Source organism: Nilaparvata lugens, chromosome 6 (assembly GCF_014356525.2).
Source record: "Nilaparvata lugens isolate BPH chromosome 6, ASM1435652v1, whole genome shotgun sequence".
Classification (NCBI taxonomy): Eukaryota; Metazoa; Arthropoda; class Insecta; order Hemiptera; family Delphacidae; genus Nilaparvata; species Nilaparvata lugens.
This window is the reverse complement of record NC_052509.1, coordinates 21,124,747-21,151,797: the sequence shown is the minus strand read 5'-3', so window position 1 is coordinate 21,151,797 and position 27,051 is coordinate 21,124,747. Positions and strand designations below refer to the sequence as shown.

At 35.5% G+C, this 27,051-nt stretch overlaps 1 protein-coding gene across 3 annotated transcripts in view; it reads right to left on the bottom strand.

Annotated features, from left to right (window-relative positions):
- The window catches only part of LOC111048249 (melatonin receptor type 1A), a 111,456-nt gene that overhangs the window by 4,315 nt on the left and 80,090 nt on the right, over positions 1–27,051 (bottom strand). For 2 of the 3 annotated variants that reach the window (XM_039430379.1, XM_039430380.1), the window contains 2 exons: positions 13,234–13,433; positions 898–1,262 (listed from right to left, as the gene is read on the bottom strand). In XM_039430379.1, coding sequence (XP_039286313.1) covers positions 898–1,262; positions 13,234–13,417 — 549 coding nt within the window. In that variant the 5' untranslated portion in view covers positions 13,418–13,433. Of the gene's footprint in view, positions 1–897; positions 1,263–13,233; positions 13,437–27,051 lie in introns of all 3 variants that reach the window. The other variant, XM_039430378.1, reaches the window with a different exon arrangement.

Genomic DNA, 27,051 nt, shown 5'->3' with positions numbered 1-27,051 from the left:
TAATGTGTGCTGAAAAAAGACGCACTAATTTCATAATATTATTGTAATTTTTCACCTGTATGAAATCACTTGTCCTATCGTTTTTCCCATCCTATCTTTCTTTCATTCCATTCTTTCATATCTACCTTTCTATTATTTTACTTCTACTGATACCTTTTTTACCTCCAAAAATTCAAGGTTTTCCAATAACATTTGTAATCATTTAGTTGGAAAACCCTTCAATCCACATCCTTTTCTTTCTAATTTTTGCACCAAAGTTCTTGATTTGTTCTTATTATGATTTTTGTTAATATTTTGCATGTATTCATTTCTATATGTATGAATATATTTATATTGTATCTTGTGTGTGTATGTGTGTAGATGAATGATTGATTGATTCTTGGTTTGAATAAACAATTAAAGTAACGTCACCTCCCACCAGATAACGATAATATACAATTCTCCTGAGTAACTTCACCTGATAATCTATATTATTATAATAAAGGAGAGAACTACTGGCTTATACACGTAAGGGATTGGAAATTCACGAATTTCGAACTTTCGAAGTAGTTCGAACGTCTGAACTACTGGACTGATTAACTTGAAATTTTGCATATGAATTTTTTATTTACCAGATGGTAATAGGCCTATTTTTAATTATTCAAGATTCCATTACGTCAAGTTTTCAGTTTGTAAAGTTTTTAATTGGACCCTTGCGGAGCACGGGTTACATGCTAGTGATATACCACAATAGCACAAGGTTACCTTATTATTTCTCTTCCTATCATTTTGATAATATACTTATTATTATATGAATCAATAAAGTGATAAAATACAGTTCCCCTGACGAGTGACGTCACCTGATGATGATAATATACAAAACACCTGAGTAACCTCACCTGGATAATAATACCGTACCTGATATGAGAATGTACCGGAGAACTTGCGGGTGCAGTAGTCGGGGCCCAGACGGTAGGCGACCTGGGCGGTGACGGCACAGCCACTGAGCAGCCAGATGAGGAGGACGGCGGTGGTGATGCGGGTGGAGGTGAACGCGGGTGCGTAGGCGTCTGCGCTGAGACAGAGGCGCGCGTAGTTCTCGACGGCGGTGGCCAGGATGGTGAGCACGGTGACCAGCCAGCACAGGCTGGCCAGGAACCACTGGAACTCGCAGACGGGCGGCGAGTCGTGCAGCCCGGCCAGGATCACTGTCGCCGACGCCGGCATCACCAGGCCCGTGATCAGCAGGTCGGCCAACGCTGTGTTCACCAACAAGATGTTGCCTGGTGTGCAAACAACTCATTAGAGATTGAACAATTATGATGTACAGGTATTGAATTGGTTGAGAAATAATTGGAGGTATCAGAGTATAATAATTTATTTATCTATTCAACGCTAATAAAACAGATAATCATAAAATGATTGGAAATTGAAAAACAGGCTTATTGCCCTTAATATTCCATTCTCGAATTTTGAAGATTATTTTGAATGTTGACATGAGATATTGAATCGGCTATCAATTCAAATGTTGATCTACACCCCATTGACAACTTTAATACAGTTAGAAGACTGAAAAGGAAGAAGCCTACAGATCTCTTTTGAACGTAGCAAGAGTGATACTGAAAGAAACAGTGCATGGACATTGCTAGATTAGACTGTGAAGGAGTGATATACCCCTTTAGTGACAAACTTTAATCTATTCATTTAAGCTAGAATTGAACTGTACATTAACCAAAGTGTTAGATTTTGCAGTCAAATTATAAGAAAAAAATAAATGTAAATAAAATTAGCATATTCTACAGGAACGAAAATATGGATTCATTATTAAGGGTGTGTGCACAAAAATGAATCAAGGTTGAGTTGAAGATAGGACTAAAAAGTCCTCACTCTGCCTATTAAATAATATTTTAATTTTTCTCAAGTAAGTGATAATGATGTTTTTCTACCACGGGAAGAATATGGTTTCCTGCGGTATGTATGTATACTAGGAGAGTTTTACCTTGCATGCAACCTGTCGGCTACAAACAAGTAGGGAGGTACCGCGAATAACTCATGTAGTGAGAGATACAATCTGCATAAAAACTTTACAATCCAATAAAATGTGATATAAGTGCGTGAATATAGTAGTTGTTGAAAAAGTATAAATCATGGACACATAATGTTACATACAATAGTAATTTCTTTAATTCTGAGATTAGTTGTAAAATAGTTGAGAGTATCAGAGTAGTCATTTAGAAAAATTATTACTATTATAGATGAGACTGCGACTGCCTACATGATGAAACCTTTAAAGTAGCCTGGTTTGATTAACTTATAAAATCCATTTATTGCATCAAGCAATTCTATGATAAGATGGAAACAACATCAATAAACAATGATAAAATCATGCATTCAATTACTTTTGCGATGATCCTCAATCAATGAATGGAGCATCAGAATAATTTGAGGAATAATCATGACACAAATATTATGGATAAACAAGAATCATGGTTAAGTTTAATAGATTATTTGTAAATAATCAAGAACATTACAATTATCTATATATAAATGAGAATCGAGTCTCAAATTTTGACATTCAATAAATTTTTTATGTGTGCACCAAATTTGATGTTTTTTTTTTAAGTTGTGTATGTTATGTTCAGAAGCAGGTTTATGGCCTAACAAATTTATGATCCGACTTCAGGACTCTTCCCTACGATCCTTCAAAGTTTACATGTAATCCTTATGGGAGAAGATTTGTGAGCTAGCCACACACAGAAATAAGAATCAGCTGTTATAATCATTTCGTCATCCAACAGCCGTCGGTAGATCTGTTTTACTTTCCTTGCTCTATTAATACCATAGGTAAGGAAAGTATTGCTTTCCGAAAAAAATTAAGGTAGATACCCTAATTTCCAAATTTCTATACATCTCAAGGTCCCCTTAGTACCAAAAAGTGGTTTTTGGGTATTGGTCTGTATATATATATATATATTATATATATATATATATATATTATATATATATATATGTGTGTATGTGTGTGTGTGTGTGTGTGTGTGTGTGTGTGTGTGTGTTGTGTGTGTGTGTGTGTGTGTGTACACGATATCTCATCTCCCAATTAACGGAATGACTTGAAATTTGGAACTTAAGGTCCTTTGACTATAAGGATCCGACACGAACAATTTCGATCAAATGCAATTCAAGATGGCGGCTGAAATGACAAAAATGTTGTCAAAAACAGGGTTTTTCTCGATTTTCTCGAAAACGGCTTCAACGATTTTGATCAAATTTATACCTGAAATAGTCATTGATAAGCTCTATCAACTGCCACAAGTCCTATATCTGTAAAAATTTCAGGAGCTTGCCCCATCCATGCAAATTTAGATTTTAGATTCCCAATTAAATTAAGTGGAAAAGATTGAGCATTAAAATCTCTACAATTAATGTTCAGTAGCATTTTCACTTAAAAATGATAATAAGCTCAAAATTCGAAAAAAATGTGATTATTCAATAATTGTAAACTGTTGGCAACTGTTAATTCTATTAAATCATTCACTATGAAGAGATAGCAGACCTCGTGTGTCTACAGCGTTATTGTCCTGTCAACAGCTGGCTCAGATCTTTGAATAGTAGACTTGAGATGCGCGGGTACACTAGCGTCAGGTGATCAATTTTCATAACGGCAAGGAAAGTTGTGTGAGTGCGCTACACCAGATTTTCGATCAAATGCAATTCAAGATGGCGGCTAAACTGGCAAAAATGTTGTCAAAAACAGGGTTGTTCGCGATTTTCTTGAAAACGGCTCCAACGATTTTGATCAAATTCATACCTACATAAGTCATTGATAAGCTCTATCAACTGCCACAAGTCATATATCTGTAAAAATTTCAGGAGCCCCGCCCCATTTATGCAAAGTTTGATTTTAGATTTCCAATTATCAGGCTTCAAATGCAATTTAATCAAAAAATTTTAAGTGAAAAAGATTGAGTTTGAAAATCTCTACAATTAATGTTCAGTAACATTTCCGCCTAAAATTGAAAATAAGCACGAAGTTCGAGAAAATAAGATTATTCAATTGGCAAACTGTTGGCAAGTGTTCATTCTCTTAACAATAATAATATTATTATTTATCTCTTTCCTGGATAGGGCTACTTGTAATATAAATATAAAGAAAATAATTAAAAATCTCAGTACCCTTTTTTAAAATATTTTATCACGACATGTTTCGGTCATTTATGCCATTTTCAAGTGATATGAATTAAATAAATAAATACTAATGGAAGATTCTTATTTTGATCATATGTTAGTGTATTCATATGTTTTTATGAACTAGGACTGTAAATTTTGGGTTTAAATTCGCATGATTCTATCAAAAATGGGGTTATTGGTGTCTAATTGGATTAAGTTTATTATTTTATCTCAGTTTAATTTTGCTGCTTTATAAATATAAAATTCTTCTTTGACATTCAGTTTTTGACTTTTATTACCATAATTAAGTATTTTCATAATGGAATTTATATCTGTAAAATTATGGCCTGAATCTATCAATGAGTATTTTGTTGAATGTGCATCTGAAATGTCCGGCTCTGCTAGAACATGTGAGAGCAGAGAGTACCGGTACCTCAAGCAAATAAATAGGCAGTATCCTCCTTTCAAGTTCAGAAGTGTCTCAATAAGTGTAGTTAGGAAAGCCATAAATAGCTTGAGAAATTCTGGCTCAACTGGGTGGGACGAGATTTCATCACGAGTGATAAAGAAGGTTAGTCACATTATCTTGGAGCCTCTAACATTTATTATTAATAGGTGTTTGCAGGAAGGAATCTTTCCCCAAAAATTAAAGTATGCTCTGATCAAACCAATACACAAGAAGGGAGATAGGAAGGATCTTAAAAATTATCGACCAATTGCACTCTTAACTGTATTCTCCAAGATATATTTGAGAAGATTGTGTTTGAGCAGATGATGGTTCACTTAGATGAGAATAACATTTTTCATAACAAACAATTTGGATTCAGGAGGGGATTGTCAACAAAGTCTGCTATATTTGAAGTTGTATCAGATGTGTTGGATGCTCTGGATGGATCGCGGAAGGCTTTAGGGCTTTTCTGCGATTTATCCAGGGCGTTTGATATGGTAGACCATGAGCTGTTGTTGAATAAGCTTGGATTCTATGGATTTATTGGTAGTGCAGGGAAATTTTTCGTGTCCTATTTGGAAAATAGATATCAGTCAGTTAAATTGAGTAATGGGAGTTCACTGGTATTTTCAGCATGGGAAAGAGTAGAGCAAGGTGTGCCACTGGGCTCTGTGCTTGGACCGACTCTTTTCAATTTATTTATAAACGACCTGCCAAATAATGTAGATGGCAAGCTCATTTTATATGCTGACGATACAACGGTTCTGGTTACTGGTAAGGATGATAGCGAAGTTATGATTAGGGCTGAAACGGCTATGCATCAACTCAACAATTGGTTTGGTCATAATGCATTGAAGTTGAATATGACTAAATCCAACTATATCAGGTTTGCCGTGAGGGGACATCATGCTGAACCTTTAAACCTGAATGCTTCAAATGGGAGGGAGTGCTTGTCTGTTGAAGTGACTAGTTTTCTTGGAGTGGAATTGCAAAAAAATATGAAATGGGATAAACACTTGGAAAAACTTATAAAACAGCTCTATCATGCACTTTTTGCACTGAGAACTGTGAGGACTGCATCCACTATAAAGACAGCTCAGAAGGTGTATCATGGATATTTTTTAGCCCTAATACGCTACAGCATCTTCTTTTGGGGGAATAGTAAAAATAACTAATATGAAGGCAACTCATACATAGGCCAAAATGGCAGTCGGCAGCTGTATCCAGTGCATTATTGGATCTAGCATTGTGGCAAATTATTAACATTTCATCTCATCCTACTTTGTCTCTCTACACCCTCCACACTCTTGTCCATTCTTGAATCAGTTTGATAACTGTCACCAGCGTAAACCCCTCTCTGTCGCCGATAAACAGTCATTTGTCAACATTGGAGCCCAGCACACCTCATACACTTTCCTGACAATATAGTATATGTATAATTATTATGTGGATGAGCGACATGAGGTTCAGCAACCTGATCAAAGCAAGTATTGAAAAATAGCTGTCTAATTGATATTTTCAAAGAGGAAACTGTGACAAATGCACTCTATACGTTTGTAATATGGCCAAACGGATTAATAAAATACAGCAGAGCCCACAAACATGGTCGTAATTGTCAGTGTCGCCACCACATTGTCATCACCATCATTACTTTCAGCAGCTCCTTCATTATCATAATCAATATTGACTCATATAAAAGTTTTCCCTAAACATTCATTTTATGATCACTCTTCTCATTCCACTTTGAACTCACTTTCACATACCACTAATTATTTTGTACAGACTTTCCAATTAATCTACTGAGTCTGGCTTTGAACATATTTGATCGTTTGCCTTGATCATCGTCATAATCGTCGGCATGATCATTATAATAATATAATATCATCAATATTGTCGTCATTGTCAATAAAGAATTATTAACTCATTCAAGTTTTCCCCAACCTAAACTAATATCGTTCCTCTGACTCTCTAGTTTCTACTAAAACGTATTAAGAAATTCTCTCTTTATTTATAGTATTACATCAAACATATTTTCCACGTTGCTTTTATTACAAATCTTCCTCTTAATTGTTCCGATGATAATATAAAAAATAAAAACTAATATATCAAATCAATGAATTCACCGTCAAACAGTTAAATATTATTCTCATTTTCTCTCCTCATTCTCCACTCTATACTATGAGCAGTATAAGAGACCTAATTAATTATTGATTGAATGTTTTGTTGGAAGGAGAAACGTTACTCACGTTATAATATCACCAACTAAAGCCTCCAAAAATACACTAAATATTCAGCATGAATTGATTTATATTGCTGTATGTATTGAAATGAATTCATTAGATTATTATTTTACATAAAATAAATTCGTTACAATCTTTTGCACTTCTTGCAAAAAATTAATTTCAATTCCTAGATATTTCTGTAAAGTAAAGCAAACGTATTCATATCAGAGGTGCGAAAGAAATCCGATGTGAATAATAGAACAATAAAAAAGATAAGTAGTCCAACATATCAGGTTTTCGTTGAGTCAGAAAAATATAAGAAATTTATTTTCTCGTTTCAGAAGAAATATTATAAATTCAAATTCATTAATAAGACTGTATAGCAGTATTCGCATTTGACTAGTTCGATTCGTTGAAAATATCTCATTTCTGCCTACGATGAGAATAAGGAACTTGAGGGCCAACGTATTCAAACTGGAGAAAGAGGATAATAGTGAGAACCTGTGAGAGAAGACGAAACAGATTGATGAAATAATAAACAAATTAATGAGATGAGATGAAATAAGAGAGTGAGAGGTAGATGATCAGAATGTTTTCAATTAGCAAGCGTGCGAAGCGTCGAAGAAAGAAGAGGGAATTGGTTTTTTATCCAATTATAAAGAAGACTGTCAATTAATTATTGTTGGCTTGCTTTTGACTCAATCTCTCATTAGGTATCTTTCTTGTTCGATTATGTCATCCCCACATTTCTCTATTGTTTATACAATTCTTTTTCGCAGTCTCTTCTCCTCTCTCACTTTCCCAAAATTATTCCAACTCATCACTCACCAGGATAAATCTGTTGATTGCTATGAAAATTGAATCCACATCTTTTAATTTTTGAAATACAAACGGGGTGCTCATCACCTTTTCTCCACTCGTATTCCTGCTCATCCTCATCCGGTATGTCAGCACAGCCATATCCGGTACATTAATTAAGATATCTCAATTAGCTGAATATTTCTGTTCTGTTTATTACTCAGGTAGTTCAGAAAGCTCAATTTATCTTGAAAGAGATATTCCCATTGGAAACATAATTTCACCATTGAAAAAGTCCAATATAATATATTATAAAGGAGTTCTAGTTGAAGCTGTTTAAGACTATTTTACCTTTCCAATATCTATGTAAATATTGTGAAGCCGTATTTGGATATACCAATATATGCTCCACGTTGATAGTGATTTTATATGAAATGCTACTTGGGTGCCCAACAGTGATACTATGATCCCTATCATGCGAATAAATTTGCAGAAATTGAAGGCCGTCCGGCTCGCAAATATAATGGGGTTCTAGCCACAGCTTCAGCTCAGTGATAAATGCATGAGTAACTTTATAATAATGGACTAACATGAAGGGTCTAGACGACTGATATTTATTAAGTCTTACCGCCGCTCTTTTGAAGATATTGTAGAATACCAAGAAAGACATCAAAAAGATAGTCGGTGACTGGTATACAGTAACCATATTATATCCAATCAAGAATAATGAAACTCAACTATAATTTTTCTAATTGAGTCACAAAACGCTTTGAACGGATATTGGTGTGCACCAATTTATCCTTTCGAAATTCTTTGTTACTTATGACGCCAATTCTAGAAGATCTCTGGAACCTTATGTGATATATAGCAGACTTATTATAATAATTATCAACAAATACTTGCTGACTGAAGAATGTGACATCACCAAAGGATGATGAGTAATAGTTGCTCATAATTTAAAACTAATTATAATTATTCATAAATTGAATGTGTTGCATAACAATAGTGCTTGGTACCAAGACAGCTCAGACTGTAAATCACGGTATGGATCAGGTCAAGAATAAAAATTTCTAAAAACTTTGTATGCTGACCAAAAAACAAATATATTCCCATAAATAAACGCAACAGTAAAAATATATCAATGTAAATAAGCTTATCAATATTTCCAATAAAAAAAGAGTTTTATTATTAGGTCCTCAAAAGTAAATTGAGAATAGGTACTTGGAACGTAAGAAGTATGCTTGAAATTGGTAAGGTGCACAATGTTATCCAGGAAATGAATAGACTGAGTATACAGGTGATGGGTGTCAGTGAGTGCAGATGGAAGGATAACGGACAGAGAGACGTTCTGGATAAGACTGTTTATTACTCAGGTAGTTCAGAAAGCTCAAACCTCAATGGTGTAGCTGTAATTATTGACCAATCCATCAAAAAGGCAGTTAAAAACTTTTTACCATTGTCAGACAGAGTAATGCTTCTTCAGTTGAATTTGGACGTTGGCACAATGAATCTGATCCAAGTCTATGCTCCAACCGCAGAAAAAGAGGATGAGATAATAGAAAAGTTCTATGAAGATCTACATAGTGTGATGGAGGTTATAAAACATCAAGATGTTACTATAGTCATGGGTGACCTGAATGCAAAGATTGGGGAAGGTCAACATAACCAATGGATTGGTCGTTTTGGACTGGGAGAACGAAATGAGAGAGGAGATCGCCTTCTTCAATTTTGCCAGGAGAACAATATGGTTGTCACAAATACCCTTTTCGAACTACCCAAAAGACGACTTTATACTTGGAAATCACCTCAGGACTCAGAAGAGAGAATTATTCGGAACCAGATTGACTATATTATGATTAACCAGAGGTATAGAAATGCAATTAAAAGTGCTAAAACATATCCTGGTGCTGATGTTCACTCCGATCACAATCTTTTGGTGGCAGAGATAAAAGTTAGATTGAAAAAAACAAAGCCATCAAATACACACATTAGGATAGACACTACGAAGCTCAAAAATGTCAACCTCAAATCAAGACTTTGTCAGGAAATTAATGGAAAGCTGGAATCTATAGATGATGAGATATGTGGAGTGGTCGAGCCTGAAACAATATGGAGGGAATTTAAGACTGCTTTACTACAGCCAAGTAGGAATTATCTCAACTGCCAAAGGACACATAGGAGCAAGCAGTGGATGACAGAGGATATACTCAATCTTATGGAAGAACGTCGGAAATTCAAAACTGGTGACAAGCAAAGATACAAGAGAATACATAACGAAATTCGATACAAATGTAGAAAAGAGAAGGAGGCATGGTTAAAACAAAAATGTGATGAAATAGAAAACTTAGAACGCTTAAATGACTCTCATAACATGCATAAGAAAATAAAACAGTTCACTGGAATGCAAAATAAAAGCAGATACCATTTAACTGATGATAATGGGAAGATAATTCTAGATGTGAAAGATCAATTGAAGTCATGGGAAGTATACATACAGGAACTTTTTAATGACGAAAGGGAGCTCCTCTGCTGTGATAATAGTGAAGAATCTGGACCAGATATATTAAAAAGTGAAGTTGAAGTTGCCGTAAAAAACATCAAAAGTGGAAGGGCTGTAGGTCCAGACGAACTCCCTGGAGAAATTCTCAAACTCATTGACGATGATTATGTGAAAATACTCACACATTTATATAATCAGATTTACAAAACTGGTATGATTCCCACTGAATGGCTGAAGTCAATTTTTATACCTCTCCCAAAGAAGACAAATGCTAGAAAGTGTCAAGATTATCGCATGATAAGCCTCATGAGTCACACAATGAAAACATTCCTAAAAATAATACACCGGAGAATTTCCAAAAAGGTAGAAGAGAACTTATCTGATACACAATTCGGCTTCAGGAATGGTTTGGGGACACGAGAGGCTCTTTTTGCTTTTAACGTAATTTTGCAGCGATGCCTGGATGTAAATCAGCCAGTATTTGCATGTTTTATCGATTATAACAAGGCGTTTGATAAGGTGCAACATAACAAGCTACTAGATATCCTCAAAGAAATGCAATTGGATGCTCGTGACTCCCGCCTGATAAGGAACCTGTATTATAACCAAAAGGCCACAGTACGGGTGCAATCTGAGTTGAGTGAAGAGCTGGAAATCAAACGAGGGGTTCGTCAGGGCTGTGTGCTTTCACCACTCCTTTTCAACATTTATTCCGAAAGAATCATCAGCAAGGCCCTAGAAGATGAGACTGGAGGTATAAGAGTTAATGGCACACCTATCAACAACCTAAGGTATGCGGATGACACTGTACTGCTGGCAGAAAATATGGAAGATCTCCAGAGGATGCTGAACAGTGTCATTACTGCAAGTAAAGAAGGTGGTTTGAGTCTAAATTCTAAAAAGACAAAGTACATGGTAATCACCAAAGACCAACCTCCTATCGGGGATCTATTCGCTGAAGGAATCCGTTTGGAGCGGGTGGATTCCTACACGTACCTTGGGACACGGGTAACTTCCAATGCTGATAACTGCTCAGAACTCAGAATAAGAATAGAGAAAGCACGTTCCACATTTATCAGGATCAAGAATTTACTGACATCAAAAGACATCAAGCTTGAATTACGAATGCGTCTCCTTAAATGTTTCGTGTTTCCTGTACTATTATATGGTGTGGAAGCATGGACATTGAATAGATGGGGTGAGAAGAAAATACAAGCCTTTGAGATGTGGACCTATCGCAGAATGCTGAGAATCTCATACACCGATCATGTTACAAATGAAGAGGTTCTGAGGAGAATGGGTAAGAAACTGCAACTCATTGGTGAAATCAAGGAGCGCAAATTAAGGTACCTGGGTCACATAATGAGAGGTCACAAGTATGGAATATTGCACCTCATTATGCAAGGCAAAATAACAGGTAGGAGGTCAGTGGGGCGAAGAAGGATATCTTGGTTGCGCAATTTAAGGGATTGGTTCAAGTGCACCTCAAATGAACTTTTCAAGTCAGCTGTAAGCAGGGTGAAAATTGCCATCATGATAGCCAACCTCCGCCATGGAGACGGCACATGAAGAAGAAGAGTCGATAATGGGGAGAGAGGCGCGATGGCCAGGTTGTGGTGGGAGTGAGGACAAAATTGACTGAGCTGTTGAACTATTGCAATCAAATATAAATATATTATAATCAGGTGCAGGTGCACAGAAGCCGGTTAATTTAAATCCTGATTTTTTCCAGGAGAACCAATCAAAAAACCTGCTTTTGACAACATTTTCGCCATTTTAGCCGCCATCTTGAATCGCATTTCATCGAAATTGTTCGTGTCGGATCCTTATATTGTAAGAGCCTTACGTTCCAAATTTCAAATCATTCCGTTAATTGGGAGATGAGATATCGTGTACACACACACACACACACACACACACACACACACACACATACAAACCAATATCCAAAAACCAATTTTTTGGACTCAGGGGACCTTGAAACGTATAGAAATTAAGAAATTGGGGTACCTTAATTTTTTTCGGAAAGCAATACTTTCCTTACCTATGGTAATAGGGCAAGGAAAGTAAAATACAAACTGCTGCACAACCAACTAAGCACATAGGAAGTCTATGTTGAGATATAAATTGAAATTGAAATATAAATACTGATAGTTGGATAATTTCCATAAAAATAGAGTGCATCAGATTAAGCTAAGGCTAAGCACACCTGAGGAGGCGAGGCTTGGTGATACAACGTGTTGATCTTTTGGAGATTGCCTTATCACACCGTTCCACGCCATGCCCGATTTAGTGTGTGTGAGTTCTTCCATTCAAACCAATAAGCAAGAATCACCTTGATGCAGAATGCCGGATCGCACCTCCTCAGGTGTGCATCCAGCTAAAGTTTGTCATGACATGTATTAACTATTTGGTGGTACGAAGTTCGCCGGGCCAGCTAGTTATCAATAATTATATATATTGAATGAAAGTACAATTTATTCTAATCAACTACCCAGACTTGATACGTTATTATTATGATTTTATTTATACATTATCATCTGAATGAATGCAATATCTCCAACACTTTCCGATAGTAATGATACTGTGAATAATAAAATATTGTGATGAATATTAACTACTTAGCTTGAGCTACTATCAAGAAATAAAAAACCTCAACTTACTTGAAAATGGCATTAATGTTGAAATAAGTTTTTTGTCCTTCAAAATTACCCATTTCTCAAATATCTGAATATTTCTTATTTAGTGATAATAATGTGAATACTTCTCTATGTTTGGTTTTGAAGCATCTTATTTTAAAAATCTACTTTGTGAAAATAAAGTGAACAACAACAAGACTTAACCTATTTCGGACTATGTGTAACCTTATCTAAATTTGGGAAGGAATAGCACAAGGTCACCCTATTTTTCCCCTCCCGATAATTTTATTGAAGTACTTATTGTATGAATCAACAAAAAAATAAAAAAGTTGTTCGTAAAAAAAATTAAAATGGGTAGGTACTTTTTTTTAAATTCTTGATAATATTGTGATCATTTTATCATGTGTATTTTTATTCCAAATGATTATTCTATAATAATATACTGAATAATGTCAATGTGGGTTCATGTATTATTACCTTTCTTTTTGAGGTGATCCTCGATCATGACAGCACTGACCATGTAGACATTGCCTACACTGCCGATGACAGCCAAGCCAACGACCAGCAGCAGGCGGGCCACGCGGCTCCAGTCTGAGCTCAGTGTCACCGGCGAGATTATTGTCTCCGTTCCAGAGTTGTAATCAGTCGAGTTGAACCCCATGTCCAACTCCAGATATCTGCTGATAACAAAATTTATCTTCCGATAATATTTGGAGAGGAAGGTAGGCAGACAGTGTTGATTTTGAGCTCAATATACAAGTATAAATATAAATATACAAGTACAGATATACAGTATTGGAGCATTAGGCCAGCCACTAAAAAATCCACTATAAACATTCAACCAAACAGGTTCAACTGACATACATTTATAATGTAATTGATAGAATACAATAATGTAGGAGAGGAATAGAAAAGTTGACTAATTATTTCGCGCGTCTTCAGAATGCATAGCCTTTTATGGGGAGGTCATCTATAAGGGCAGTTTCTCATAAGAGACAAGGTATCGTGTTAACGAGCGAAAATAATTCAGTGCGTCCAAGGCACCGTATAGTTGGACCCTTAGCCTTGCATTTCGAAAAGAAACCTTCATTGGTTGATCTTGTAATGTCAATGAGGTCCAGAGATTCTATTCCCATGTATTTCAATGTTGAATTTAGCAACTTCGAGGGAGATTTTGTAAAAACCAACACTCTGCTCAAGTACCCTACACCTACACCACAATTCGTGGTTCATCTTCTTCAATTCTCTAAAATAGTATCCATGAAGTCAGAATGCTTATGACGCCTGAAAATCGAATTGAGGAAAATACAACGCTAGTTGTTTTTAACTATTATTTCTCTACATACCCTTATTATAATAACTCGATAGGGGTGTTCATGATCTTGCCGGAGAAGCTGAATATGTCTGTTAGGTGGATATTACTCAACGAGTGGCATTAAGCTAACGTCTCGCATCTCACTCGCATCTCATTATCAACTACTCATGGAAATGTTGAACGTTTGACACTTGTTATGAAAAATCCTGTGAATAGAATTTCATCACTCTATTAATTCAACCCTGCTATTCAGGATTCAGTGAGTCATGCAAATTATCTCATTCCATTGGATCTCATTAACACTTTTGATTACTGTCTCGATGAAAAAAGTGTGAGAGAGATAAATGGAAGAGGGAGAGAGATAGAAGCTACAGAGAAAGAGAGAGAGAGAGAGAGAGCGTGAGAGAGAGAGAGAGAGTGAGAGAGAGAGAGTGAGGCTCTAGAATGTCATTGAGTATAAATTGTCACTAATGATGGAGGGGTAAAAGGATACTATCCCATCCCATTCTATCAAATCCCATCTGATCACTACTCTCGTAAACGTATTGCATTTATTTTTCAAAAGCAAACTGCTCCAATGGAGTAAATCCAATCCAATCCATGAACAATAAATCACTACTTGAATGACAAGAACAAGATGGGTTTTTTGTTCTTTCTGTTTTATTTATGTTGGAGCACAGAAGCGTCCGATGCTATCCATTCCCTCTCTTCTGTGCCGCTGTACATCCCAACACAACAAAGTAATAGAACCACTTGCTACGAACATTCATGGAAAAATTGAGATGATAGTTTCGGGTGTTACACCATTACCATTACCTAGTAGCAGAGATTCTTGTTTTACAAAGTGAACAGAAATCTCTAGTTTAGCTATTTCATTGGCAATGGAATAATGGAAATTGAAAATTTACTTGAATTATTGAAACTGCCACTCTTATCTATTGGAAAATTGGAACAAATTCAGTTTCTGTGTAACAAAAATGTTGTTGTCTAAAAAAAGAACTATTTTTCAATAAATAAGTGGTTGTGACAATTTCAAGTATTTTAAGTTGCACTATAGCAATATTTATGTGAACAAAGCCACTACAACATAGAAATTCTTATCTTAAATGATATAATTTCATGTTAAGTAGAATATGGTCAAATCAGGAACAGAGTGTAGAAGACTATTTTTGTGAATTGAAAGACGGAAAGATTAATTGAACCTTAGCCTGTTACGGTACTGTTGTAGCTTTCCTAGAGTATCAATTATTGTAACTAATTGCAATTACGATAATATAATCAAATACTTTCAATAAAAAAACTTGTCTGAGTAATATAAGTTCCAAAATTTTGATCTTAGTGGTAGTGATGATATTGGAAAATTCATATTAAAGTTATGTTTGATATTGGAAATTTAACTGGTATTTCACAGGATTAGGTCTACTTAATTACTCTAGATTGAACAGACCCCTGAATATTACTTAAAACTATTGAGAAATTTCCATTCTACTAATCATATATGATTTTGGATCATGAAGCATTGAAATTTTCAAAAGTATTTGGACCATATTAATTTTCTCTAAATGCCACTTCCCTCGGGACCTGCCTATCAACGGTTTGGTAAGACTGATGGATAGCATTTTATTTGAGCTTATTCGTATGCATGAGACGTCCGAACATGGTTTAAAAAGTTTTACTGCGAATTTCTCATGGAAAAGTTTCATTTGCGCCACGAGTTCGCTGTAATAAACTGTTATGGCGCGACAGACGTGACTCGTAGTCCTCACCAGTAAGTAACTGCTGCGGTGGTCTCCTGTTGAAAGCTGCCTGCTATTATGAAAACGGAAATATGACTCACATACCAATAAATTGGTTGCCACTCATACTTTTCAATTTAGCACGGTAATGGAATTGAATGGATGAGGTTAACTGGACCAGGTACCAATATCGAAGAGCCTGCTCTGCTAAGCAACAGAAGTTGAAAGATAGAATAGATAGCCTCTTTGTGGGTTGGAACCTACCTAGCTGCAGGTCCACTGATCGCTCATAATCACACCCATTACCTAAGCACAAGCCAAAAGGTCACATGGGCAACCTTCTCAGCAAAAAATAAAAAGTTTTCTCACACATAACCAAGAAGACTGATGGAAAATAGTTATTTGTGCAACTAGTGCGCAAAGTGACAGTTTACTGCACCGAAAGAAACGTTTACGCACGAGCCGTAGGAGAGGGCGAAATGGTTTCTTGAGTGCAGCAGAGGAACTTGGCGCACGTATTTCACATTAAATTTCTCCTACAGTTACCATTGAATATGAAAAGTGGTTGATTATGGGTAAAATTATGGCTGAAGTCCATCAAATGTTTGTCTGTATAATTTTGTTATTAATAACAACCTTAATTTATTTTGAACTTAATAATTCAATTGAAAATTAATAATCAATAATTTATTGAAATTGAAAAACAAATTAATTTGAAAATTTGAATAATTTCGAATAAATCTTAATTTCTAAATAATTTTTCAACCAATCAATTTCTGAATTCTCATTACAGAAAAAATATCAATAGCAGCTCTATAACGGCTAGTGTCATGTACCTGTGACTCATGACAACTGCGTTTGTAACACTATGATTCAGAAGTGACCTCCCCTCCAGTCTCCTCAAATTCAGAACTCAAGATTTCCCACCCCAAAAAAACTGTCTTAGAAGATTTGTTACGTAGCCCAAAGAGCTTCAGTCAAAAAATCAATCAACTATTGAGCCAAAAGATTATTTCTCAAGACTTCTTAATTTCAGTTATCCCGGGAAAGTTTCACATATATCAAACCCCCTCCGCCAATACGAAGCCATAAGAAGCTCCCCAAAATCTAACCTTTGATCAGTCATTGATCAAAGTGTTGAGGAACAAGGTTAATAAGGAATAATATCTGCTAATACACTGTGCATGAGTAGACTGTGTGAGCATTTGAGAGCACATGGTAATGCAGAAAAGAATTACCGGCACTCTCGTTGTGCCGGTACCGGTAATGTTCATTTCCTGATGGTGACGAGTGACGAGTGACGACGAGTGATAAGTTATTCATTTGGGCAGAGCAGAGCAGAGCAGAGCAGAGCAGAGCAGAGCAGAGCAGAGCAGAGCAGAGCAGAGCAGCGCTGATGCAGAATAGCCAAATCGATTGGATTTTCACCAGCATGTATATACTAAAGTGAGATTCATCTTTCAACTGTCAGCAGTGGTTGAATGGTAGGCATTGATGTTGTTTATACAAAATGATGACAGTTCTAAGTGAATCTCACTAGACTGCAGCTTCAATCAGTTTGCTGTTCTCCTCGTCCAATACATTAAAACTTGATTGATTCTAGGATGCAGAAGGCATTGGAATCGTGCTACCTTCACTCTCAACATCACCATGATGGCTTCAGCACATCAAACTACCGATGGCTCTTATCAAGTTCCAATCTTTGGCAGATTCAAAAACTGGGTTATCCAAATCAAATGGTAGATAGTTCATGAAATTGACTTCAAAGTAACACAATTCTATTTCCAAATTGGGAGCCCGATAGAATAGGTACCGGTTCACATATAAAATTGTCTAGGAGTAGAATATTTTAATGAAGGATAATTTATTATATCATCTGCAGAGATGGCTAATGGATACATCCCTAATTAAATAATAAAGAAGAATTATTCTCAATGATTGAGAAGTGACATAGAATTATCGAATCTCAATTGTGTGTCTCCAGTAAATAACATCTAGATGACTAGATTCTGATTGGATATAAGAGGAATCAGGTCAGCCAACTCTACAATAAAGCCGTTTTAACTAAACTTTCAATTCTTTCCTGTCAGCATACCGATTAGGGCCGTTTGCACAGTCAAAGCTTAATCTGAATTTAATCAGCTGTTTGCTTAAACTCAAGAATGAGCCACATTATGTATAACGAACTCTACTTGATACGGATTTAATCCAGTTTTAAATGAAATTTAGTTTAAACGGTCACTTTGCAAACGACCCTTGGTTTAAAAGGCGTTCAAGTTTTAACACGTTTACTGTAGACGCAGTTTAAGCCGAGCATCTGCATACGGCCCTGAATTCATATTTTTTCCATTTCTTCTTCACAATTATTGTGTAAATCAATTTATTTATATTAGATTGATAATAATGCATATAGAAAATAAACCCTTCATCTATATCCTTCGTGATGAAGCAAAATTATATCGGTCCAGGTATCTGGGTGGAATCTGTCTAAGGACAAACGATTAGAGGAGTTGCCTGATGCAACAATTCTCGAAATGGCATTTGGGGTTGATTTAATGAAGTGGACTCCGGGGCAGGCCAACCGCAATCACACCGGATTATACACAATGAACGTTGTACAATTATTATTCAAGAGTTCAGAGAGGGGACGGCGCTAGATTTATCATCACAGCTATTTCCAACAATCCATCACTGCATGACTATAGTGAGATTCACATCATTCTGTCAGAACTGTTCATAGATAGCATCATTACTTCCCATTGTCACCAATGCTGACAGTTAAGAGTGGATCTCAGTGTAGAAGTGGCTTACTTCAGCCGCCACTCTGTATAATAACTCAAATGTTTGCACGGCAGACCTGGCTGCTTGCTGCTTGCTCATAACAGCCACATGGAACGTTTATCATTCGCTGCCTGGCTATTATACGACCATAGCTGCTAGCTGATAAGGATGCGTGATCTTTTATTAAACCCAGGTTGTTTCATGTCAATTAGCATTGATGGTCTGGTCAAATAATCCTATCGAAATGCGATGGGTAATTAACTTTGTGAGTACGCGTGATTGGTTGGCAGTAATGAGGTATCATTTTGAGAGATCGGACAACGAATCAGTGTACTTTGGCAAAACAAGCATCGAGTTATAAACCGGGAATCATAGCGAGATAGTGAATCCATCACAAGCGATAGTGAGTGAATCTTTGATGAATAAAACTAGAATGATTAACTTCGTTTCCATCTCGATAGAGATAGCGTTTATTCAATCATTTGATTTCTAATCTTCAATATTATTAATAATGTTTTAGTGTCATTTATTATTTCAGTCCTAGCATCTTGAGATACAGTACATTTATGATATCACCGGCTGAGAGTTCTAACGGTTTGACCGGTATTTTACAGGATAGCAACGGTATAAGGAAAATAGTAGGTCTAGATTCTCGAGTTGGAAGGAGACATTGACTCACAAGAACCATGACTATCTTGCATACTTTCTCATACTTTGTTGATCTTTTGTAGACGTTTTCAACAATGTAAGGATGATATTTTGTTGTAACGGAAGTTACGCAATCAACACCTAAACACCTAGTTAATGATGAATAATGTATGATAAATTTCATTTCAAATAATGAATATTGGAATATTGAAAGAATCACAATCAACTTCTATGCAATGAAAAACTAAAAACCTGTATAGATTAAATAATCCAATTCAATTAAATTTATTTTCAACTGGGGTACGATAATCTTATACACGGCCCAACAACTAATTAGTAAGATTGGGAATAGGGTGGATAAAATAATCATAATTTTATAAATAAATAAATAATAAATAAATAAATCTTTATTCTATGACAAGTACATTACAGAATAACAATAATCAAATATTGAATTCAACAAAAATGCTTAGTGTACAGTCAATGAATACAATACTGTTTGCTAAAGAGTGAACTTTGTCTGCAAACAGGAGCATATCTCACAATTGAAAATAAAATAGGGAATTCGCTTAGCGTACACACATGAGATATTATAAACTGAAAATAATGGGAATAAAATAATAATGATAATGAATATGAATGATACCAAATAGTAAATATAATAAATAATTAAAACCACACACACACACACACACACTCATACAACATGGAGCTGATTTTGTTAAATCATAGCTTACACCTTCCAATGGTGTATCAAAAAAAAAAAAAAGAAGAACGAGTGAATAAAGTTCAGATTAAAATTCCAAAAAGATCCTCAATCTCTCCCGGTGAACGATTCATCAACCACAATCTTAATCTAGATTTAAAAGAAGCAATACTAGCTACATTTTTGACTTCAGTGGGAAGACAGTTGAAAAATTTCGGGCCCAAAAAAACGAAGCTCTTCTAAAACAAAGTACAATGAGAACGAGGCAATGTTATGAACCCCCTCTCAGCATTCCTAGTGTAATAGGGTAGGCCTACATCAGGTCCATGGTTACCACTTTTCTTATAAAATAGTGCCAGAACCTTGAAGACATACAGATATCTCAACGGCAGGATGGATCTTGCTTTAAAAAGTGGGAATGAGTGGACCCGCCCACCCTCACCGCAAATAACACGGATAATTGCCTTCTGCAGCCTAATCAAAGGCAAGAAATGAGATATATAAGTGGATGCCCAGCACGAAATACCATACCCAAGTCTGGACTGCACAAATGCATAGTACATATTAGAGACAACATTACCGGGAAACAGATGCCTTATGTGATAGAATTCCCGCAGCATCAGAAAGAGAACCTGCTTCAGCTTCTTGATATGGAGCCTCCAAGTTAGAGTATCATCTAAAATTAACCCTAGGTACTTGATAGAATTGGTCCGGCAGACAACATCACAATTACAATTCCGCTGCCCCATCAAGCAATCCATATCATGATACCTGAGCGGGGTAGGGAGGTCAACCGAGGTAGACAAGGAAAAGCACATATACTTAGTTTTGTTCGAATTCAGAGCCAACCTGTTCATTCCAAACCACAAGCTAAGATCATTTAGATCTCTCTGCATCATATTGCACAAAATATGAGAATCCTTAGCAACATAAACCAGGGCTGTGTCATCAGCAAATGATGTAACACATCCCTTGAATTTATGGTTGAACAAGTCATTAATATAAACCAGAAATAGAACCGGGCCCAGTACAGATCCTTGGGGAACACCACAATTCAACAAAGTCAAAGTATTACTTTTTACTCCTTGCACTGTAACACATTGCTTTCTTCCACTCAGGTAAGAATGGAACCACTGGAGAATGTTTCCTCTTATTCCAGCCCTACGCAGTTTCTCCAGCAATATAGAGTGACAGACTGTGTCAAAGGCTTTTCTAATATCCAAGAAAAGGCCTGAGACCCTGCAGCCTTCTGGACTATTCAAACCTGTATAAATACCCTTCAAAAAGCAGTTCAATGCCATTTCGGTGCTTAAACCTTCCTGAAATCCAAACTGACATTCATGAATAAGTTTTGTCTTATCGAAAAATCTAATAAGGCGTTTCTTTACCAGTTTTTCAAAAATCTTTGAAAAAACTGAGAGAAGAGAGACTGGTCTAAAGTTACCTACATCATATTCATCACCACTTTTGTATATAGGTACAACCTTTGTAAATTTCAAATCAGAGGGAAACCTACCATTCATGATGCTACAATTAAATATATCGACTAGAACTGGAATAATAGGCACACATATTTCCTTGATGAGACATGTCGAGAATTTATCTATTCCAGGGGACTTATGATCAGCTAAGGAATTGATCAAAGAACATACTTCATAGTAGTGAATGGGCTCAAAGAAGAAGGATTTACTAGGTGTGTTATTTTTGAAAATTTCATAATATAAAGCTGTAGCATCTTCACTGGGATTACAGATAGCATCAATTACATCTTTAGGTACATTTACAAAATATTCATTGAAAATATTAGCAATGGAGGGCAAGTCCCTAAACTCAATGCCATCCCTTTTAATAAAAGTTATGGATTTTTTCCTCGCTGAGGACATACCTGTTACATCATTTATAACTTTCCATTGCCTTTTAGCTGGCATCTGATTTATATTTTGATAATAGTCTTGCTTAGCTATTTCAATCCACTTTTTAATTTTACTACTGTAAACCTTTAAATGATTTTTAATTTGTATATTATGTGGGTTCCTACGAAATTTATTGTATAATTTGTCTCTATCATGTATTGCAACACATAGTCCATCAGTCATCCAAGGTTTGAGCTTTTTGAACTTCTGATTTTTATACTTGTAATTTATAACTGTCTTAGCATTATCAACTGAGACATTTAGTACGTTAATAAATGATTTAAACTTGAAGTCCACATCGTTACTTGCAAAAACACTGCTCCAGTCATAATCGAATAATAAAGCTCTAAGATATTCATAATTAATTATTTCCTTGGTTCCCGTCCTAACATAATTCTTGCTGGCAACTCTTGAAATAGATAATGACACAGCCCTGTGGTCGCTGACATGAGTCTCAAAGACACCACTTTTTACATTATGGGTACCAGATGACTTCAAAAAGACATGATCTATACAAGTTCCAATCTTTGGCAGATTCAAAAACTGGGTTATCCAAATCAAATGGTAGATAGTTCATGAAATTGACTTCAAAGTAACACAATTCTATTTCCAAATTGGGAGCCCGATAGAATACCGGTTCACATATAAAATTGTCTAGGAGTAGAATATTTTAATGAAGGATAATTTATTATATCATCTGCAGAGATGGCTAATGGATACATCCCTAATTGAATAATAAAGAAGAATTATTCTCAATGAGAAGTGACATAGAATTATCGAATCTCAATTGTGTGTCTCCAGTAAATAACATCTAGATGACTAGATTCTGATTGGATATAAGAGGAATCAGGTCAGCCAACTCTACAATAAAGCCGTTTTAAGTAATCTTTCAATTCTTTCCTGTCAGCATACCGATTAGGGCCGTTTGCACAGTCAAAGCTTAATCTGAATTTAATCAGCTGTTTGCTTAAACTCAAGAATGAGCCACATTATATATAACGAACTCTACTTGATACGGATTTAATCCAGTTTTAAATGAAATTTAGTTTAAACGGTCACTTTGCAAACGACCCTTGGTTTAAAAGGCGTTCAAGTTTTAACACGTTTACTGTAGACGCAGTTTAAGCCGAGCATCTGCATACGGCCCTGAATTCATATTTTTCCATTTCTTCTTCACAATTATTGTGTAAATCAATTTATTTATATTAGATTGATAATAATGCATATAGAAAATAAACCCTTCATCTATATCCTTCGTGATGAAGCAAAATTATATCGGTCCAGGTATCTGGGTGGAATCTGTCTAAGGACAAACGATTAGAGGAATTGCCTGATGCAACAATTCTCGAAATGGCATTTGGGGTTGATTTAATGAAGTGGACTCCGGGGCAGGCCAACCGCAATCACACCGGATTATACACAATGAACGTTGTACAATTATTATTCAAGAGTTCAGAGAGGGGACGGCGCTAGATTTATCATTACAGCTATTTCCAACAATCCATCACTGCATGACTATAGTGAGATTCACATCATTCTGTCAGAACTGTTCATAGATAGCATCATTACTTCCCATTGTCACCAATGCTGACAGTTAAGAGTGGATCTCAGTGTAGAAGTGGCTTACTTCAGCCGCCACTCTGTATAATAACTCAAATGTTTGCACGGCAGACCTGGCTGCTTGCTGCTTGCTCATAACAGCCACATGGAACGTTTATCATTCGCTGCCTGACTATTATACGACCATAGCTGCTAGCTGATAAGGATGCGTGATCTTTTATTAAACCCAGGTTGTTTCATGTCAATTAGCATTGATGGTCTGGTCAAATAATCCTATCGAAATGCGATGGGTAATTAACTTTGTGAGTACGCGTGATTGGTTGGCAGTAATGAGGTATCATTTTGAGAGATTGGACAACGAATCAGTGTACTTTGGCAAACAAGCATCGAGTTATAAACCGGGAATCATAGCGAGATAGTGAATCCATCACAAGCGATAGTGAGTGAATTTTTGATGAATAAAACTAGAATGATTAACTTCGTTTCCATCTCGATAGAGATAGCGTTTATTCAATCATTTGATTTCTAATCTTCAATATTATTAATAATGTTTTAGTGTCATTTATTATTTCAGTCCTAGCATCTTGAGATACAGTACATTTATGATATCACCGGCTGAGAGTTCCAACGGTTTGACCGGTGTTTTATAGGATAGCAACGGTATAAGGAAAATAGTAGGTCTAGATTCTCGAGTTCGAAGGAGACATTGACTCACAAGAACCATGACTATCTTGCATTCATTTCTCATACTTTGTTGATCTTTTGTAGACGTTTTCAACAATGTAAGGATGATATTTTGTTGTAACGGAAGTTACGCAATCAACACCTAGTTAATGATGAATAATGTATGATAAATTTCATTTAAAATAATGAACATTGGAATATTGAAAGAATCACAATCAACTTCTATGCAATGAAAAACTATAAACCTGTAAAGATGAAATAATCCAATTCAATTAAATTTATTTTCAACTGGGGTACAATAATCTTATACACGGCCCAACAACTAATTAGTAAGATTTGGGAATAGGGTGGATAGATTAATCATCATTTTAATAAATGATGAATAATGATAAAGGAATCAGGAAAGACTTGATGATTTTTTTAAGTATCACTCCATCCAATGAAGATCTTCGTGCAGTTAGGACTTTTCTAGAACTTTCTACAATCTCTGTATAAAAATACAATAGTATAGTGTTTGATGATAGCTGAAAGAATATTTCCATATTGCGTAGGAAAAAGAAGATTTATCGATTTATGCAGATACAGTAGGCCTATATTAAGAGATCATCATTCAATCATCATTGATTTTATCATTATTGCAACGTTCAGTCAATATTATCTGTAATTGGATGAAAATCAGTACATTGGAAATTTTCCTCATAGTGGAAGATTTGTTAAATTTCGACTGTAATTGTTATTTCATCATTTGATATGTAATAAGAAATCAATTGATCAAAAAGGTTTTTATTATTAGTTCAGATTTCAATTTTTGACCAAATAATAAAAATTTATAGAATAGTTGAATAAAAACACAAATATGTTGTCAAATTCTACACAGTTTTATGACTGGTAACTGGTAACTCAGTCAACTTGAAAATGTGACCGGTGTGGTCACGATACCATGGTCGTGTACCGAATAAAACTGTGTAGAATTTGAAAAATATTTGTGTTTTTATTCAATTATGGAACGGTTCTACAATATTGACAATGACTCAGTCGAATTTTTATAGAATAATTTTTTATGCAGAGAGTTGATTGGATGTTGAATGTTTTGAATGGGTGGCTTCATCTATAACTTACTATGAGTGAGACACAATGATTGTCTAGGAGGACACAATAACTAGAAAAAGCAGACGTATTTAAAGGGTGTGGCTTCTACAATTGATGCACGCAGCAAATGATTATAATTCTGGGTGTGGTCCCAGCATACATTGTTACTGAATATTCGCATGTACGCTAGTGCATTATAATAATTATAAAGTAAACATTCCACACGCAACACAATATCAGTTTCTTCAGGAAATACCGTAACTGACGTACCTACACAGAAGAGATAAAATGAAATTCAATATTTTCATATCAAGCTGATGAAAGTTAGTTAATATGGAGATATTAATAGACGGCTACATTTCATTGTTCACTTTAACGCTAGAGCTTAATTTGAAGTGACGTCATTTCGATTAGCGAGAAAAGGAGTCTGTACCCTATTATCTCTGACTGTTATACTTCCTCTAAACCTCTAAAAAGCAACAAGAGATAGTTCACGTGTGTGTTTGTTCCAGCAATATCTACACTGATATTTAAATATTTACACATTGTGGATGAATTGATTGTCTTATTCTCCATTTACCATCAGGGGCATTCTCCATGGAAATTTAGAGTCTCTGCAATACAGGAGAAATCGAAACACAATTGAGATAGACATGTTTCTTGCATATGCTTACCATTGAGAAACTGTGTATAGTAATAATTCTTTGCTATTGCATGCCATGCTATGGAGGCTTAGAGTGTGGATGGTCTATTTCTGTGATCCAGAACTTGAGAAAATTGATCTTGTAAGCTGGGTAGCTCAATTTGATTTAATCTCTATGGATATAGAGAGTGAATTGAATCTGACAAGCTCATAGGAAAATGTGATATGTGTCGATTGATTCTTGATAATATTAAGAATTCCCATAGAAGTCTACAACTCAACCAAGAATGTTCATTAAATGTTATATTAGTACCTACTTATTCATGATAGCAGTAAGGTATAATATTATATTATCGTATTGATGGGAAGGCGTGATTGTTATTTGTACACGGATAACAGATAAAATATATCCGCTCAGGAATCTGGGTGAAATATGTCTAAGGACGAACCATTAGAAGACTTGCCTAATGCAACAATTCTCGAAATGGCATTTGGGGTTGATTTAATGGAGTAGTCTTCAGGGCAGGCCAACCGAACTCACAACGTCCAGAGAAAATGTATAATTAATTAAGCATAAATCGAATCCAAAGTATTCTTTCCAGCGGTTTTAATCTCTATCAAGGATTATTAGAATACAGAAATTATTATTAGAAATGCAATTTCTGATTGATTTCCATCTGTAGACTGGCTATCCGCTACGACTTCGTTTAAAATGAGCACTGTTATCCAGAGATTGTCAGTTTGGTGAGAGTAAGCATACATGACTAGCAATTATTAGAAGGTACCGGGCTTGATTACCGGGCTGGCAAATAATTTTTGGATAGTAGATCTCATCGAATTTCCATCTAGCTGTTAATAACCCTGTTGACAATATTTCAGTAGCAGAAGTCTTCGGGGGATTTACAGCATTTAATTTGTATTTTCATTCAATAATGATTATTAGATGTTCTTTCACGACAGAGGCAAATTCTTGATTCTTGTATTCCGCAATTGAACATTGAGGAAGCGTTTCCTCATATTTTATTGTTTAATTTACAGGTACTCCTTGATGAGAAATTAATCTTTGCTACTAAATATTGGATGAAATCTTGATGTTCTATACAGTTTGTAAATTCATGATAAGCAGTAATCACCTGCCATTGATCTTCGTTAGAACGTGTTGAACCTAATGTAAGTTGTGTTAAAGCTTGTGAAGCGTATGCCAACAAACAATCTCTCTT